We start from the raw sequence: 18,693 nt of genomic DNA on the forward strand, positions 1-18,693 counted from the left end.
AGGTTCTGTAACAGAAAGTTAAATACATAGACAAGCAATGGAATTCATAAAGTATTTATTGCTTCACCAAGAAAAAACAGAAGAAATACCATTAGAAAGATTCTTAATCTGTTTCCCCACACCTCTTTCAATCAGCCATTGGTAGGTTAATGCTAATAGCTGCCCTCAGGTTAGCCCAGAAAAGGGCATGCTTGCTCCTCTCCTTCGGCCACTCCAGGTACGTCCGCTTTGCCATGAGAGCCTTCAGCTTGTGATACCTCGCAGGGATAATACACGGAGAGATGGGTGCCAGTAAAATGAGGATTAAGCTGTTGGAATTCTCACTGAATAATTTGTGATGGGCAAAGTACAGCTCATAGTGACACCACTCACTCTGCACAAAGTTAGGAGACAACACAAAGATCGACTTGTAGCTCTTCTCAATGCAGTTAATGATGTTCTCCACAATGCTCTTGCCAGGGATGAAGTTTCTCTCGTGCTGGCACAGTTGGACACCGCCCTCCCCCTTCTCCAGGTTTGGGATCAGCTCGTTCTTCACCCACAACGAATCACGCTCGCTGTAGGAAATGAACGCGTGGAACTGCAGAACTCTCTCCTGCTCTTCGGGGTGGTTGTGCCAAGCTCTCCGCTTTGTCTGCGTCCACTGCCACGTCATCTGCACGTACCACAGCACATCCAGGTAGATGCACAGAAAGGCCACGACACCCACCAGCACCAGCGTCAGCAGCAGAGCTGTCACAAGCAAGAGCATCGTGTTGCAAGCCAGTTCAGTCAGGTGGAAGTCCTTCAGCTGCGTTCCTCGCAAGTCTTCCGGGTACTCGCACGTGTATGCCGCCGGCCAGCCAAACAGCTTCCGTCCAGACTGCCTCTCCAGACGGATAAAGTCTTGCAGTTCACAAGAACACTTAAACGGGTTGTGCCCAGCTTGTAGCTCCTTGACCCGTGGGCAGCTCTGGAAGAAGTCGGCAGATGGGGTGAGGATCAAATTCATCTCTATATTCAGGAACTCCAGGGACGTAAAGCCACTGCACCCTGGCAGGTCAGCCAGCCTGTTTGATGCCAGGTTCAGCTCTTTCAAGGATTTCAGCTCAGCCATCCCCTTGGCCACACTGGTGATCTGATTGTTTTGTAGGTCAAGCTTTTTGATGTTGACAGGCAAGCACTCAAACACGGAATCCGTCAACTGATTTGAGGACAGGTCCAACTCTGTCAGAGACTCAGCCCACTGGCATTGCACATCAGCTGCAGCGTGACTCAGCAAGTTGTTGCTCATGTCCAAATATTTCAGCAATTTCATACGGCTGGTCATGAAGCTTACCTTGGAAAGGCTCACAAATTTATTCTTCTTCAAGATTAATGTCTCCAGATTAATTAATTTGTCACATTTTTGAAAAAGAAGATCTGTTAAATCATTCTTTGAAAAATTTAAGTATCTAAAGGGACTGTCAGACGAAGGACACACCATATGTATTATCTTTGATTCAGCTATTGTCAAGGCTGCAATGTTCATGTCTGCAAATATTCTGTATAGGTCATCCTGTATGAAGTACAGATCTTCAATTTTAACTTTCTTCATTGTCAGTGCTTTCATAGAGGTACCTGAATAGTTAAAGTTATAGGCTGTGATGTCCGACAATTGTGTTACACTGATAATATTGAAGTATTCGATGGATGAGTGCCATACAGTTTGAAAAATGTCCATAATAGCATTCCAGTCTGCTGCCACATTTGTCAGTGTCAGATTTTGTAGCCTGGAGTCTTGTCTGAAATTAGATAATAAAGCTACTAATTTTTTTAGATTGCCATTTGTGATTTCTGACAGTGACAGGCTTTCTGTAGTATTTTGTATCACAACCCAATCAAAATTAGCTTTGGACTGATGACTATTTGTATACAGGAGTGGCAGGGTCTTGATTTTTTTGTCAGAACCGTCTTCTGGAAAACCATTAGAAATAGATGTAAAGAGTTCGTTTTCCACAGACAGGCTGATATGGTTCCAAAAAGTTAATGCAAACAGACACTTGTAAAGAAAAAAGTTTCTGAGAGATCTCATATTTTCTGAAATATTGGTTTCTTGTTCTTCAGAGATGCTCAATACTTTTCTGATTTGTCCATCTTTGTTCTAATCCTGTACCAAAACAAAAAAATAAAAACAAAAACCATATTGTATCATTAAGTGGCTTTGCAGGAGCCATCACAGAGACTGATTTTTTAAGGTTCCAATTTCTCAGCTCTCCCTTTGACTCAAAAAACAATGAAGGCACCTATCATCTTTCAGCAGAGGCATTCTTTATTAAGAGAACACCACTGAAACTTCTATTTGGTAGATATGCTGTATTTAATATATAGTGAGTCTGTTTCTTACAAAACATGTCTGATTTCATAGGAGACTAAAATTTGCTGCTTACCTACAGAATTACTGTTGTGATTCAATGTGTTATGAAGGCTTTCTACAACTGTACAATACACTTTGATCAGAAAGTACAGTATCTGAGGTCAGTACGGTCATCCTCTCATCAGATTCCCCCTGGAAGGATATGAACTAGACTCAAGAGACATTTTTTATATGGACTTGTGACTATAAAACCTGGACTGAAACATGATTTCTAGTGACCCTCCAATGAGACAGTAATAGCTGTCACTTATTGGACTAAAGCCGCACACTCAAGGACTACATCCTCTGCAGCATTAACCATTCCACAAGCTTTCTTAGGATTACATTACCGGGTCTAAAATGTACATTCTGCCTGATTTTACACAACCTATATTATGATATCTCACCAATACAACAAAAACCAGAGAATCCACTGAGTTGTTCTTTTTTAAAGAATACATTAAACTAGGCTTGGAAATTATCTAGAAATAGTGGGGCAAAGCAGCAAAATTTTTCCAGCCTTCTTCCAGATTTTCATTTGGAAAAATTATATGCAGTTTTACCATCATAGCTCTCAAAAGGCATTTGGGCACATGCAGATAACAAAAGATAATCGGCATCCTCTATCCTGTTCTTTCAATTATTAGGGCAACACTACTAATGTGTATGTGATCAAACAAATTATGTAGCTTCAAGAGAAATCTGAAAAGAAAAAAAAATCTACCTTCAAATCATTGTTTCTTCTTAGGACAAAATTTCAGCAGTAACCAGGGACTAGGTGAAAGAAGGATACGATTCTTCCACATGTACTTAATTTTCTTTCTCGTTCCTGTATCCTTGTATTTGGTCAAACTATTTACGAGTACCTTCAAACTTTCTTTAGAATATCCTATGAAGCAACAAAGTTAACAACTGTTGTAACACATGACCCTTGATTTGGGAGCTAAGACTGGATAAATCATCCTTTATAGTCATATCCCTTTTAATTCAGAAGTATCCTCAAGTCTTCAGACTTGACAAAAAGAATATTATCAAGATATAAGCAGAGAAGCAATCCGGTAGCAAACCAAGGCCATAACAAGAAATTGTCCTGTTGTTTAAAGAGCGAGAGAAGAAATCGAAATTGAGATTTTAAGAGTTTTTCCAGTATAAACTCAGTATAAATTGACTAAACTTCCATATAAGAAATGTACAGAATGCATTGAGCTATGACGGTTCAGTACTAAGGCATGTGCTTTGCAAGTTATCAGCATAATACAAAACTTAAATGTTAAAAATATATCTTTCACATGGATGAAACAAGTTAGACCCATTCCTGACCTGTAAAAAAATGACTGCCATTCAATCACTGTGACCCCCTTAATTAGGGGTGTAGTGCTAATACAAAGAGACTGCTATTTGGCCAGCTTCTTTGGATAAATTTACTGGACATAAGCAACTTTACTCTAATTTCTTACCCATACATTTGAAAGTACCTCACACACTTGCCAATAACCCTCTGTAGAAAACATGGCTCATTTTAAAAGAAGATGCAGAATATAAAACAGTTTTAGCTAACTAGCAACTGCATAAAATCAATAAAATTAAAAGTTTCTCACCAGAAATCCCTGCGCTCTGAAAAAGCAGAAAATGTACTCGGGAAAAGACAGAAAGAAAACTTCCTGTAACTCTATCCTACTGTGTAATAACATTTAGGAACGCCCAAACCTTTTATGTAAATGTTTGCGCCACCTACTGACACCTTATGAAATGGCATTTGCTTTCCTCCAGATGTATTTTCCACATACAACAGTACTGTAATTTCCCCATTATTTAAATATAATTGAACTACGTGTTTTCATGCTTTGCAAGAGATTAAGCAGGGGGAAAAAATTATCTTTTAACCCACTCTCTGTCATCATCAAATTAATACAAATGAATACAAAAATAAGTACTTTTCCTGAGCAATAATAATGATCTAAGTTTATATGCATTATTATGATTTTTTTTCATTTAGCTATACCAATTCAGTTGTCAAGTTCTTATCAAGGCTGGTAAATAAAAGTCCTGTTTGTCTTATTTTAATTTCCATAATGGGAATGGAAAAATAATCTCTCTCTCCTGCTCCAACAGAGTTGTGACTGGGTTAAATAGTGGACATGGAAACAGTGGGTGGGCGCTTTTTTTTCTTTTTTTTTTAATTAAAAGAGAGCAGCAACTCAACTTCGGTACTGAATGTCCAAACACTTGACTTGTTGTCCTAGCAAAGACATAAAATAGTCTCTTTATTTCTGTATAATGTTGGTCAGCTATCCCATCTTAGCTGAGATCTAAATACAGAACTGCCACACTACAACTTCCCTTTCTGGGTTAGCATACCATAACGCATTCAAGATTTAACATTTCAGAGATTCAGGAGGCAGAGGAAATTATCTTAAGAATTACTTTTTCACTTTAATGCTTATTCTGCACACTGTATTTCATTTCTCAGCCTCAAGTGAAAAGAGGTCATTCAAAAAAGGAAGGAAAAGGCAGGACAAGTAGTAAGCGACAGAATATGGACACTTCATATTCTCAGCTGTTATGCCGATGAGCTTTATGGTGGTACTCTGTGATTCTTTCTTCATTTCTGTCAATACAGACAAGAGTATTCACATCTGGCTTCCACATGACACATCATAATTGCTGTTACATACAAATCTCACCATTGTCTGCCCTTAGAGCTGGAAAGATTTTGCTATCCATCCTTAGGATTAGATAAAATCCTAAGGCAAGACCTTAGGATGACCAAACATTCATTCCTGTTTTGGAATGTAACATTTTAATTGCTTGACCATAACCTACCTATTAGTCTAATGAAAACAGCACCAGACATACATTTGGTTAGCATGTAATAACTGCTTCAAATTAGAGACTCTTATTTGAGAGTATTTCTTCAATTAAGCAACAGTATGAGCTGGCCACTGGAATAGTTTGAGTTCTCCAGTTCTGTCTATGCACTATAAAGGCAGATAAAGCATACATTACACAGCAAAATAAACATATTACCATTAATTGCATGCCATTAGCCCTCATATTTACAACTCAGATTTACCTGTGCAGTCACTGGAAGAAGATTATTATATTCCTCAAATGTTATCCATACTTCTGTGTGTTGTTAAAAGCAGTCAAATGTAGATGTTTCCTTCCATCTTTTCTTTATCTATTTATTAAAAGGGAAGTATCTTTTTTGAAACCCGCTAGGAAGATGATGACACTCAACTTACAGTAACAACAAACTTCAGTGAAATCTGAGGTGAGGTGTTCAATCTCTATTGCTCATTTTTTCCAAAACCATTTGCAATATTACCATAGTAAGAAAATACAAGTGAAAAAGTGAGAGAGAAAGAAAATTAGAAAATGCAGGTCCTATATTTAGGAAAGTGATCTCAGAACTCAGGAATCTAATACATCCTTCTGTTCCAATAGGCAGGCATACACGTTTATGCACTTATAATGTTAATTTCATTCTGAATTAATAACTTTATATTACAATAGTGATTAATACTGTCCTGCAGCTCTAAAACATGCATGGCCTTGTACAGAATCTGCAAAACTGGCAGCATAAGATCCACTTTACAGTCAAAATTACCATCCATCATAGGAAAAACAATTTCCAGCTATTGAGCTTCACCTATCGTGACTCTTCCTAAGACACTGCCCTGACTCTTCCACAATCTCCACTGAAAAGCAGAGGGACCTCTGGTCTTAGGGCCACTCTAGATTTCGTTTTCAATAAATACATCTAAATGTTAACGAATTAACCTGAAAGATGCTAGAACTGCCAGCATGCCCCAATACTTAAATTCTCATTGAAACACCTTCAGAATAAACCTATTATGTAGTGACACAATTATTTGTTCTTCTAGCACTTACCTTAATGGGAAACCTCAGAGACTTTTGCCTGATAAGCGTACAAGTCACGTAGTGTGATCCATATTTGTGAAGCACACTTCTGAGAACTGGGGCTTTATTTTGTGACCTCCTATAGCAGCTCTCCTCAGTGATTCACATGTATTCTTTTGCTTCCTGTGACAACAGTAAGTTTTCTTTCTTTGGCGGAGTAAGACTAATGATAGAAAAGAAGCTACAATGAATCACAGAACTGCCTTTTGTCACTGCAAAAGGGCACACTTCGCCTTAAAATGAAGTGGCAAAAAGAGGAAAGAGGATGAGGAATTAGAGACAAGAACCAGAGGTTCTTGGGCAAGAACCTTGTTCAACCAAGTATTTCTCAGGTGGCTGCGGGCACCCAGTGCTAACACTAACTTACTGGAAACGTGTGCCTGCACCTCTCAGTTTCGTTTATAATGAAGGTGCAAATTGACATCTGAAAAGCGAACTCTCAGACACTTAATTCCGCAGCTCCACGCTTCAGTAGGTGGTTAGCAGCAGCTCGCTTTGAGGAGTAAACTTTCTACCACCAAAAAAAAAAAAAAAAAAAAAAAAAAAGAAATTGACGCCAGCTGGGTGACTAGACTCATTTACACTTACAATGCCTCAGTATGGACGTTGTAACATTAGCCTTGTCAAATTCACCCCCTTCGCCCGCTCAAGGAGGGCGCGGGCGCCCGCCCCTGAGGGAGGCCCTGCTCCACCCTCGGCCCTGGCCGGCGGGTTCCCCGGCGGGGGCCCGCCTCCCCCGCCGGGAGAGAGCGCCGTGTCCCGCAGGCACCCCGCCGCCGAGCGGGGCCGCAGGAAGCGGGGGGCCGTGAGGGGCGCTCATGGCGGCCGGGGCAGCGGTGAGGGGCGCTCATGGCGGCCGGGGCAGCTCTCCGCCGTGGGTCACCGCCGCCGCCCCGTCCCGAAGCACGAAGCCCTGGGGCGGCTCGGTGGCGGCGCGGAGCAGTCCCTTCGCAACAGGCGGCCTCCTGGAGAGACGGAAGGAGAGCGGGGGAAGGAGAGGCAACCCTCCCTCCAACCGGCGGGCCGCCCGGCCCGCGGCCGCCCGGCCTGCTCTGCCTCCTCCCCCCGCGGCTGCCGACGTGGCGGGGCGGGGAAGGGGACGGAGGAGGGGGCGCGCCGGCGAGGGGACCGCTGAGCGGTAAGGAGCACAGCGATTTCTTCTTTCTCTCACGGGTTTGAAATTGCGGGCTCCTCACTAATAACTTTGCCCCAGAGGGGATTTCGAAAATAAAAAAAAAAAGGGGAAGCTGTGGCTGCTGCGGGTTTGAGGGAGCGGCGCTTCGCCTGGTCCTGCTGCGCCTCGGGCGGGGGGCGTCCGCGGAGGCGCCACCTCAGTTGGTCGTACTCGCCGCCTCCCGTGGAGGGGGAAGCGAGAGCGGGCGTTGAGCGAAAGGGGAGCGCGATGCCGCCGGTCAAAAAAGTTATCCCTCACGGAGGCGTTGATCCGCCTCGGAGGGCGCCTGTCGGCGGCTGTGCTGTGCTGTGCTGTGCTGTCGAGGCGGGATTGAACTCCTCAGGCGACGGGTCGGCAGGTGCCGCCTGAGGGGCGGCCGGTCCCGCCGTCCGCTGCCCGCCTCAGGGCGGCTGAGTGCTGCGGGCGCGGGCCTTGCCGGGCCGCCGTTCCCGAGCTGGCGCTGGCGTCGCCTTCATGAACTATCAGTTCATTCCCTTAATTCCTTTTGGGCGGAGTTGTCCGAGTTGGTTTAGATCAGTATAGCCTCACGGATGACAGCATGAATGACGCCTTACCCCGGGGTCAAGCGCAGCTCGGGGTTTCTGACATCTGTGATCGTTTGTTGTTAGGTGCTTTGCTCTCATAAGGAAGGTTTAGCAGACAACTGCAGGGACCTTGGCCCAAGTGGCCCCAAAGATGACCCAGTCCTGCAAAAATTCATGTGCATGTCTATATGTGACTCTTTACAAATTGGTGTTGGGCATTTTCTTACTCAGATCTAATCCCCATGCAAAATTATGGTGCACCCATATACAGATTTTACAGGTTTTTCATAGAGGATCCTCATCTCTGATGGTGGAATTTGGTTTACAAATACAAAAATTTTCTTCAGGTGATGTTGGCCATCACACAGTGAGTACTGTTAAAACAATGGCAGTATTTCCCTACACTGAAGCATTTTGTAGTATTTGCTATATTTGTAATGGAAAACTGCAAACACTTGTGGCAGATGTAAAGATTCTGACTGGTAAAGGCATGTTTTCTAAAGATAATTAAGTTATAGTGTAAGGTAAAGTAATATAAGTGGTACCAAGTGCTTATTTGTTTATTTATGTTTCTTGTTCACTGATCCCAAATGCTATTCTTTGGACTGTTCAAACAGCTGACCTATATTCAAGTGAGATAAACAGGCTGTTAAAGCCAGAAACATACACAATTCTGTAGACTTTAATAAAGTATGATAATTTAAGTACATGTTTCTTAAGCAAACTTCTTCTAAATCCCAGTTACATTGCTTTTTGCTTCCCCCCCCCCCCCCCCCCCGTTGTTTGGTCTCTTTTAGAACCTCGATCCTTCCTAACAGGTACAAAGCTTCAAACCATGTTTAATCAATATGGGAGTCAGTGAAAAGATGGCATCTACTGAGAGGGTTCTGTGAGTTTAATTTATGCTGTGTAACTCTGTATATGGTCAAGAACTTGCAATTACAACTCTCTGTCAAGGGTTGTCTTCTGAGTAGAGTGCCAGGCATACTGTTATTGCCAACAAGTAAGTGGTATCAATCACTGTACAGTAGTCCTTTTGGACTCTGCCAGTGCCACTCCTTAATCAGCTGCAGAGCTCGCAAAATGGCCATTCTTTCTCTTCCTGGATCCTCAGCCTGATGGCTGTGCAGTGGTGGAAAATACTTAGAAAAAGAAAGTTGCATTGGAAGGTAAGGAGTAAACAGGAGAAAATGCATTCGTAACCTACCAAAGGGAAAAAAAAAATCAATAACTGTACCTCATGCAAGATTATCTTGGCTCCAGAATTGAAATCTAATCACACAGCTTAATTCCAGAACTGATGTCTGGACTTTTAGGAGTAGGTGAGAAGTGTTGCACTCCCCAACAGTAAGCCCCTGGGACAAGTGATGCAGAAAAGGCGTTAGCAGTGAATCTTTCCTCTCTATGAAATGGCTGGAGGGACCGTGCTCTGTTATGTTCTCTAATTATGCTCCTTTTCCAAAACATAAATATCACCACAGTTCTAGTCACACTGTGTTTGTCATCCTCCTCTCCATCAGTGAGCAGGCTGTAGGAATCTGTGTACACGGACATGATGAGGAGAGCAAGAGCTGCTTGGCTGTTGCAGCTCAGATTATCCTGTTCTCCAATGGTCACTCATACGCATCTAATAGGGAACAGAGGAATTAACCATGTGGAAGTTCTTATATTTGACTTCTCCAGACAAATGAACACCCTTTCTCCCTCACCAAACCATATTTTGGAAAATAGTAGCACTGCTCTTTGTACTTGAGTGATATCCTGCAAGGAGAATAGAGTATTCAGAGCATCATCGTGATATCAGTGCCGGCATGATGTATGTGCCACAGGGCTCCATGCTTCAGGACGCCTTACATCAAGGCTGTGTTGTTTTTCAGCAATAACTTATGGTAAATTCTGCCTATTTTATAGTAATTCAAATATTTATGGAACCTACAAGCCTTAATTTATTTTCTGTATTCAGAACTGAAAATGTCTGAAGACATACATGATGGCATCCCATCTGAAGAAAAACCTGAAGTAATGGAAATTCCCAGCAATGAGGTATTGCCTCAGGAGTCAGTACCACACCTCGTGGAAGCTGAGATCTTGCATGAGTCTTCACATGAGGAACATGGACAGGCCACTCAGAATGCCAGTAATGGACAGGAAGGAGACATATTTATTAACAAAACCCCTTTGACTGAAAAAGTAATTGAAAGTCTGCCTTCCAGTGGAGAGGTGACTGAAGACATGCCTACTGACTGCAATGAAACTGTAAGCCTTGATGCGGAACCTGAATCTGAAGAAACACTGCATGAACAAAGCAGTCCAGTAAGTAATCCTTTCTTTTCCATAAAAGCCTTCCTGTCCCTGCTTTGTAAGGACAGAATTTTGTACAATGTACATACTGTTTTTCACAAAAGCCTAGGGAGTTATATACAGAGAACCTGCGTGGGAATAAAATAAGTTCAATTGCAACACCAAGCTTCTGGAAACTAGGAACAGCTGAACTTCTCTTTGTCAATATGATATTAATTTGGTCTTTCTAGCCTGGTTGCAGTAAAACTATACCAGAGCCTAAATCTTATTAAGAATCTACTCCATTTTATATAGATATAATACTCCTGTGATTTTGTTGTCTGGCTTTCTGTGCAAATCTGCTTCATTCAGGTCACAGAATGAACTAGAAGAGGGCAGAATTGAAGCTGCATATGCAGCACTGAATCTTGTATTTGCTAATTTTCAAGTCATTGAATTTACAAAAACAGTGTTTGGTTTGCAAGACTCTGAAACAGTTGGGAGTTTTTGATTTGTTGTAGGCTGGTAGTGTTTGATTTGTGATCCACAGACTTTTGGGAGTCCTGTGAGTAACTGCAATAAGTTAATAAAAGAAAATAAGAAAAATGAGGCTTTTTTACGGTCTACTCAACATCCAAATGGAATACACGTGACACAGCTGAAGATGTTCTCATGTCCACTGAAAAGTTTTTAGGCATCCACAAACTGGAAAAGGTTAAAACACACGGTTTAAATCCCTCCACAAGTGAGAGGGACCTATCCAGGAGAGGTGATGGGATCTGTACACTGCACAGCGCAGAGCTGTCTTGGGATACTTCAGCTTTTTGTTTTGAGTTGATTGTGTAGACTGGAGAGTTTCTTGAGACAACAGTTTATTAATATGATTTAAATGTGGAATACTGATAATCGCTTAGTACCACACAGTAATGTAAAAAGTGGGAAGCACCTCCTCTGGCTGTGTTTTTATTGAATTCAGTCATTAAGAGTTCCCTGTGCATATCTACTGGGTTATACCTCTGAGGAGATTCAGGCAGAGAAGTCCTTAACTCTGGCTCGTGGTGGAATTCAGGAAGGAGATGGGTTCCTGCCTCTCCCTAACAATAGCCCAATAAACTTGTATGGCTTTATAGAATTGAGTGCCTGAAGAAATATTAGGACACGTGTAAAGATATCTCTGGAGTTTTAGGCACTTTCAGGAATAGGTGACCTGAACTAAGCTTCCCATTCTGCTTTCTTGTGCACAGAAGCTTGAACTCCACATAATACCCAACCTACCACTGGCTGTAAACATTTAGGATCCCATTAAGAATCTGTTGCACTTCTAGGAATGAAAAGACCTTTAAAGATCGGCCTTAGTGACCAAACTGTGAACATAAAGGCAGTATAAATCAGTCATTATAATAAAGCTAGAGAAGGGCATTCTGCCCAGGGTTACTATATGTGAAATAAACTTCAGTTTAGTATGACACCAAATTCTTAACTAATTCTCCATATGGAGACTCTTGTTTCACATTGAAGTTGTGGTCGCCTGTTCACTGCACAGATGTGTGTGCTGGTATTAGCACCTTCCCAATCAGATGTTACAATTCTTCAGCTAAAGTTAGCGCTGTGAGTAGAGCCTGCAGAACCCATTATGGTGCCTTTTTATTTTTAAAGCCTGCAAGGTTAGTTTAACCCACTACAGAAGGCTGTTCAAATTAGCCTATCTGACTTGGTATTGAAACAGCCAAATGATCAGTTTCACAGGCATAGAGGGAGGTTGATGACCTTGGTTTCATCCTGGGGGAAGAAAGTGTGAGGTGAGAAGAGCAAGAACCCTGCAGTGCTGCCTTTCATGTGAGGACTACTTTGCACAAGAGCTTATGCATCTGCCAGAGGAGCTGCTGGCAAAGCTTCTGTCAGTCATCATTCTGGGCTATTTCTCTGTATGTTCTGCCTCTTGAAAATCATTCTTCTGAAGGCATCACCTTGATGGGAAGCCAGGAGTTATGTTACAAAGTGCCTATTTTCGGGTCATATACCCTTTAAGTAGTGGCACAACCATTTTTACTCATATCGTCATTTATTACATGCTGGACTTTGTTGCCTGACAAGTTCTTTGTGTTTCATCTTGCCTTTGGATAACATAAATTTTAGACAGTGAAGTAATACTTTTGTTCTTATAGGCCACAGACTCCTCATCTAAAGCAAGTAGATGGGGAGCTTGGGGTACTTGGGGGAAGTCTCTCCTGTCATCAGCTTCCGCCACAGTCGGTAAGTGTTCAATCAGTAAAGTACGTGGAAATAAATCGTAATTTTAATGTGTCATTAGATGCATTAATGTTGTATTTTAAAGGTTCATAGACAGTTTCATCCTGCTATGCTTGGCAAGCATGATTTTTTTTTTAATAGGAAGAAGGACCTTGCTAAACTGTCAAAGCGTATAAATATTTCTTCGTGTGAGATTATGGACAAGGTACTAGGCTTGTTTGTAAAGTTAGTGAGTTACCTCATTGTGGCTTCTTCACGGGAAGGACACAGCATCTAATACTAACAGCCAAAGGTTTATGGTTTTTGAAGTCAAAGCATGCCAACACAGATTCATAGACATGCGTCTTTGTGGTTTATACACCATGACTTCTATCTATACAATATGAATTCACTTCTTGTAAGTCGTTCCAGCTTTCACTGACACCCAGCAAAACTGTTAAGCTATCACACCAGACTTCTTGAAACATGGCCCCTGTACTCCCTCTCCCTGTACTCTGATTTCTGATAGTATGTCAGTACAAAACGTCCTTGTGAAGGCTTTAGGTAAAACTTAATCATTTCACATCAAAAACTCAGAGACAATAAGTGAAGCACGCAAACACCCAGTTATTGGTGGGAAATAATTTCTCACAAAACAGCCACTAAGTTGTTAACTAATCAGTTCTTATAAAAGGATCCACCAAACACCTTCAAAAAATGAACCTAAGAATTAAAATTAATTGCTAGTTACTAAAAATAATGGATTCAACAGAGTTTTTGGGTTTATGATCCCATAGAAGGCTAAATAATTCTTCCCCTTATCCTCCTTTTTTCCACGGGCAATAAATTATTTCTATTTTTCAGAAAAGGAGGAAACTTCCCTATCCTCTCTTTTTTCAGTAGCACCCGCACTCAAAAGTTTGTAACTACCTTTTCTTTCGGATAGTCTGACTGATTAATGTATTTAAGCTCAGAATGGGTTTCTAAAATGTCTTGAAATTGGCATAAGTGAAGGTTGCTGCTGAAAGGAGCAGGCCTGCCCTGGCCCAGCAATATATTTCTTCCTTCTCTTATGCTAATGGTAGCCTTCATGTAGTGGTGTGGGGAGCTGGTTTATGGGACTGATTTTGAAAAGTACAAATGAAGTAAGAGCTGGATCTTCAGCTAGATCAGTTTGTAAATTCCCTAATCTGGCTCACCACTTGATCACCCAAATGCTGGGGAACGATGGGAAAACGGAACATGCCGATGGATCCAAGGGTAGCTTAACTCGCTGTGGAACTGCAAAAGTGGTCTCAATTTCTATTTAACCTTAAAGTTAGTGCTTCTCTTTCAGACTTGATGAGCCTCTGTGTGAAAATTTTACCCATTTTTTGCTCAACACTATTAGTAGGTCTAATAAAGAGTACTACTTTCACAGACTTCCATGAGCCTTACCTGTTTTACATTCTCAGACCATCATGACAACACCATTCTGAAAGAATTTTGCTTAGTGTAAATAACTAAAGAAGAAAATTTATGTGCATAAAGGTAATTTTACTGTTGATCAGTTGGAATTGTAATGCTGATGAATTCTTCAGTTCATTTTTATAGTTGCACAGTGCGTTTTTTTGGAACAGAGCTCTTTCAGGTTATTCAGTTTTTGCTGTGAGATAGCCATAGTTATATTCTGTTTAGCTTTTGCATTAAATAGTACTCTACCAAATGGACATTCCAATGTTGTTTGTGAGTAATAAGAGTATTTGTTATCAAGCAGTTACAGTTCTTGCAGGCTTGCAGTGGCAATTGCACCTACAGTCTTCTGTTGCTTAGAAGTCTCAGCCTCGCTGAGCAATCAGTTTAGCGTCACCAAGCATATGCATTTTCTGTGGGGCAGTATGGCTTAGATATTTTCTTGCCCAACTGATGTGAACTTGCCTGAAAACAATTAATGCTGTTGCAGAAAGTTTGGGAGACAAACAAGAACGTGTGCTGTATCCCTTCTTACTGTCTAATAAGTAAATAAGACATATCTTTTTACAGCTGTTTGTTGCTTTTGTCTATGAAACCTGCTGCCAGCGTCGTGTCTCTGTGGATTTCCATGGACTTTTTAATTATGTGTTATCATTTTTAAATAGGTTATATAACATTTTTGTTCATATGCATTAAAATCCATGCCTAATTGATACTGGCTTTTTAACGTAACATCTGACTGTATAGCATCATAACTATCTTCACAGAGTGTAAATATGCAAAAAAGTTTGTTGTCTAGGCAGCCTGACTTGATAAAGTTGTGTGATGTTGTCTATTTTGAATAGACATATCATCACATATATATGTATATACACACACATAGGCACCACCATGTATATATGTATTTTTAGAATTATCATTATTTAAAAATGAGCACAGTTGGAACAGGTCAAGTTGCCTAGGCAAAGGAGCATCCACATGCAATAAAGGAAAAAGAAATTTTTAAAATAATTTTAATATTCCATGAGAATGGTCACACTGAAGGCCCATCTACTATTTAGTTTATGGCAGTGACCAAGAGCAGCTGGAAGAGAGCCTAAAACCAGATATATGTAAAGCAGCACTTCCCCTGTTTTCTCTTTCCATTTCCTGCGTTCTACAACTTAAGACTTCATGACCCTGGGGTCAGGGTAGGGTTGAATTCCCTTATCACTATCTAATAATTTTGGACCTAACTTTTCTCTGTGAATTTATTAAATAAAATAGACTTTGAATTAAGCAGAAATCATACGTACTCTTCCATGTTCATGGAACCCAAGGTAAGTTGGAAGACCGCAGAGATAATCTTAGATTTGTTCCAGGAAATCAATGCAGCAGATAATGGTTTCTATTCCTGATACAGATGGCTTATTTCCTCATTGTTTGTATGGAAATTCATGCTTGATCCTGTGAAGTATTTCCCACCTGTCAGTGTCATAGACAGGTTGTGGGACTGTGTGTGATAAGTGTGATAATTCCTAGCAAGAGACAGGGGGAAAAAATAAAGCTATTGGGAATTTCTATAAGCTTTCTTCTTTCTATTAAATATTTATTATTCCCCTTCAAGTTACTCTATATAATATCTGAGCAATTCAACTGAAACTTCATCTCCTGTTCTACATCAGAAAACAGGTTTGCCATGATCCAGTCTGTTTTAATGTTGCTTATTCCTTCAGTGTAGCAAATGGTATAAGTAAAGCTGCTTTCTTGGAATTGGGCTTATCAGCAACACCTTTGGTATGTGACTTTTCTGTTGCTCTGTCATACCTTTGTATGACACAGCAGCTTGTCTGGTTAAGTTTGACAAATACTTACTATTCCTTATATTTTTCTTCAAAATTGTGCTCTCTAAAAATAACAGAAACAGTTCGAAGTGGACTAGATAACATCTGAAAGGCCCAACCAAGTATATTCAGCTTTTAACAAATAGTATAATGGAAAGGCCCAGGTAGGAAGGGACCTTGAAAGATCATCTAGTCCAGGCTTTTGTGGGAAAGGGTGCCTGTATGAGATTATCTAGCACCTTGTTCAGTTGCATCTTGAAACCTCCAGTAATGGAGACTCTACCATGTCCCTGGGGAGGTTGTTCCACTAAATGATCATTCCTACTGTTAAAAACATCTTCCTTACATTCCTTTCTCTTTAAGACTGAGGTGAAATAGTTGTTCCAAGGATTTCAGTTTCATTATCCTTCAAACCCTGATTTAGACATCCCAAACTGATTAACATTCTTACTGCATCGTTATAATTTGTTTAGCATAGCTGATTTTAGTTTCTAACAATAAGGTAGTTTCCATATAATTAGTATCTTATCTCTCTTTAACTAACTGCACACATATAGCGAGCAATTGTTCTGGCGATGGTTTTCTAGGGTATTCTAAAGAAAATGTCTGTTTTCTTTGAACAGATTTTGGCATTTGGATCAAGGTCCCTGCCACAAGGCAGATGTGGTACTCCTCTACAAAACAGAATCTATACTGCATTTGGATTAGTAGCAGTCACTGCCTGAACCATGCTTAGTGTCTGACACTAGATGTCACACTAAGAAAGGTAGTGAATCTGCCTCATTAATGAGGTGAAGGGTTACTTTTGTTTTTAAAAGGTGCAAGAAGTTTGGTTTTCCTCATTGTGGAACCACAGTGGGGTAGAGCCACTGAATAGTTGCTGCGATGATGAGATGAGAAGTAGGCTCACTGTGATCTGGAGAAACAACTTGTACTTATTGTCACCATTTTACCCTCTTTCTTTTCAATTTTATTTTTTAGTAAATCAGTAATTACAACAGCCTGTGTTTCAGTAACAGTGGTGATAAAACTCTGCTCTAACAGTGGGTTACCGTTGCAGCTAAGCCAATCTAATGGCTAGCAGCCACTGAAATGTGCAGTCCTACACCTCTCCTTTCCTTACATGTTTTGTCTTCCCCCCTGTGCCAACACTTATGCTCCTCTGAGCTCCTGGTAATCCACTTCAGGAAGCTAAACTGACATAAGTAACTCTAGAGGAAAGAAAAATCCATTTTCTGCCACTTTAGTTCCTTGAACCAACTCACTGAGGTAAGTGCCAGGGCAAGCAGTAGGGACAAATATGGAACATAGAAGGAGCAGAACCTCCCATATCAGCACCAAGAAGCCATTAGGCCAGCTTAGCTGTAACACAAACCTTTTGTGTGAAGGGCTTAAGTGAGGCAAAATGTATTCTCATACATTTGTACTTAAAGCTTGTGATGTCCATTTTCAAGAACAGCTTCTATGCTTGAGAGTTTGCCTGTCGTCTTTTTTTCCCAAGTAAGCTATCTCCTAGCTTAATGAAAGTTACTACCTTCTCCTACAGGCCTTGCCCTTCATATGCTGTATTGTTTTGTATGGATGAATTATGTCATTCATAAGGTGCTTAAGTTATGGTGCTCAGCAAGCTGCATTTCCAAGCTAAGTCTGTTCTCTGTCATGCTGTATGCGTGTGCTTCCCTCCATGTAAGTTTCGGTCTTTTACCTCTAGTGCCATTGGTAAGACTAACATCTGTCAATACATCTTACACAATAAAAGTAGTAAAAAATAGAACCCAGCTATTATATTTACATGGTCTCTGAAATTCATATTATAAGGCTGCTTAATGCATCTCTCTCCTGCATTGCTTGTAATTAACATTCTGCTATCTTGATTATTTAATTGGCGTTATTCCTGATTTACAGACTGGATAGCATAGGTGTTATCAGAATCTAGCCTGTGTTTTTGTTTTAACTACAAGGAAGAGAATTTTTCTGAAGCCTTGAAGGAAATGGAGTGCCATTAGGATAGCCTGAAAGTGAGCACAATGTGGGCCCATTTTTTTAGTGCAGTGATATCCACCCCAGTCATCTTCAGGTTCTTCAGTTTCTCAGTCAGTGTCAGATGCTAATTTAAGGCCTCAATCTTCATCTTTAACTTGAACCAGATGAAACTTCATTCATCTTACTAGACTGAATTTTGATTTGTTGTTCATCAGAAGTGTCCTCATGGCGCTGCACAGGTGACAAAGACTGTATGGTAGCCAGGGACAAAATCTGAAACTTATCCTCCCTATCTGTACCACAGGAGCAGGGAGCCCAGTTGCTTGGGAGTACTAGACTGATGAGGGACAGCAATTCCTACAGAGAGTGGTTTAGGTTTCAGGCATGCTGAACTGCCCTCCGGAGGTGTTTGTCTGCCTCTTTCAGCTCTGTGGGGAATCAAAGCTACTAAGCTGGGAAGTGGAAGATAAGAGTGCCTAAAGTGAAGTGGGGTGTTTCTGACTAAAGCATTTGTGAGCGCTGTGATCTGGCCTTGGGCAGATCAGGCAAACTCAAAGGCAGGCCACATTTTTAGCCACTGCTTGCAAAACCTTCCTTTTCAAATGAAAGATTCCAGCTAGCAAGATGAAAAACTATATTCTGCTGAAATGGCCAGCCAATAGAAAGGTAAATCTTGTAGGCAAGAAAAACAAGCAACAACACAGGAAAAAAAGAATGCTTTCTTCAAAGAGTAAGCAGTTAACAATACTCATTGCATAGCTCTTCTGACACTGCTGTTACAGATGAATCAATGGAAACGTCAGAAGTGTTCCTAAGTTTACAGTATCAGCTCAGTTGTATTACCACACCCAGTGTAACAAACCAGTACACCTTTATCTCTAAAATGTAGGCTCATCTCCCATAACCTCT

General features: G+C 40.9%; 2 protein-coding genes across 8 annotated transcripts in view; one reads left to right on the forward strand and one right to left on the reverse strand.

The window, feature by feature from the left end:
• Positions 1–38: 38 nt before the first annotated feature.
• Positions 39–7,019, reverse strand: LOC104041712 (toll-like receptor 1). Of its 6 annotated transcripts, XM_064449294.1 has the most exons (5): positions 6,887–6,990; positions 6,269–6,461; positions 5,198–5,352; positions 3,099–3,263; positions 39–2,128 (listed from the first exon to the last, which is right to left on the reverse strand). In XM_064449294.1, the coding sequence occupies exon 5, from the start codon at positions 2,051–2,053 to the stop codon at positions 128–130; it is 1,926 nt and encodes a 641-aa protein (XP_064305364.1). In that variant the 5' UTR covers positions 2,054–2,128; positions 3,099–3,263; positions 5,198–5,352; positions 6,269–6,461; positions 6,887–6,990; the 3' UTR covers positions 39–127. The 6 variants fall into 6 exon arrangements, with proteins under 6 accessions (XP_064305364.1, XP_064305363.1, XP_064305362.1 ...); XM_064449293.1 differs by lacking the exon at positions 5,198–5,352 and having other exon boundaries at positions 6,269–6,421; positions 6,887–7,019; XM_064449292.1 differs by lacking the exon at positions 5,198–5,352.
• Positions 7,020–7,027: 8 nt separating this feature from the next.
• FAM114A1 (family with sequence similarity 114 member A1) overlaps positions 7,028–18,693 on the forward strand; it is a 37,166-nt gene continuing 25,500 nt past the window's right edge. For both annotated transcript variants that reach the window (XM_064449290.1, XM_064449291.1), the window contains exons 1-3: positions 7,028–7,436; positions 9,981–10,330; positions 12,463–12,550. In XM_064449290.1, the coding sequence (XP_064305360.1) occupies positions 7,148–7,436; positions 9,981–10,330; positions 12,463–12,550 (727 nt within the window). In that variant the 5' untranslated portion in view covers positions 7,028–7,147. The remainder of the gene's footprint in view (positions 7,437–9,980; positions 10,331–12,462; positions 12,551–18,693) is intronic.

The sequence above is a fragment of the Phalacrocorax carbo genome, chromosome 4 (assembly GCF_963921805.1).
Source record: "Phalacrocorax carbo chromosome 4, bPhaCar2.1, whole genome shotgun sequence".
Classification (NCBI taxonomy): Eukaryota; Metazoa; Chordata; class Aves; order Suliformes; family Phalacrocoracidae; genus Phalacrocorax; species Phalacrocorax carbo.

What these genes read in the sequence shown, in the direction of transcription:
- LOC104041712 (XM_064449293.1), bottom strand. Translation starts at nt 2,053, where the DNA reads ATGAGATCTCTCAGAAACTTTTTTCTTTACAAGTGTCTGTTTGCATTA.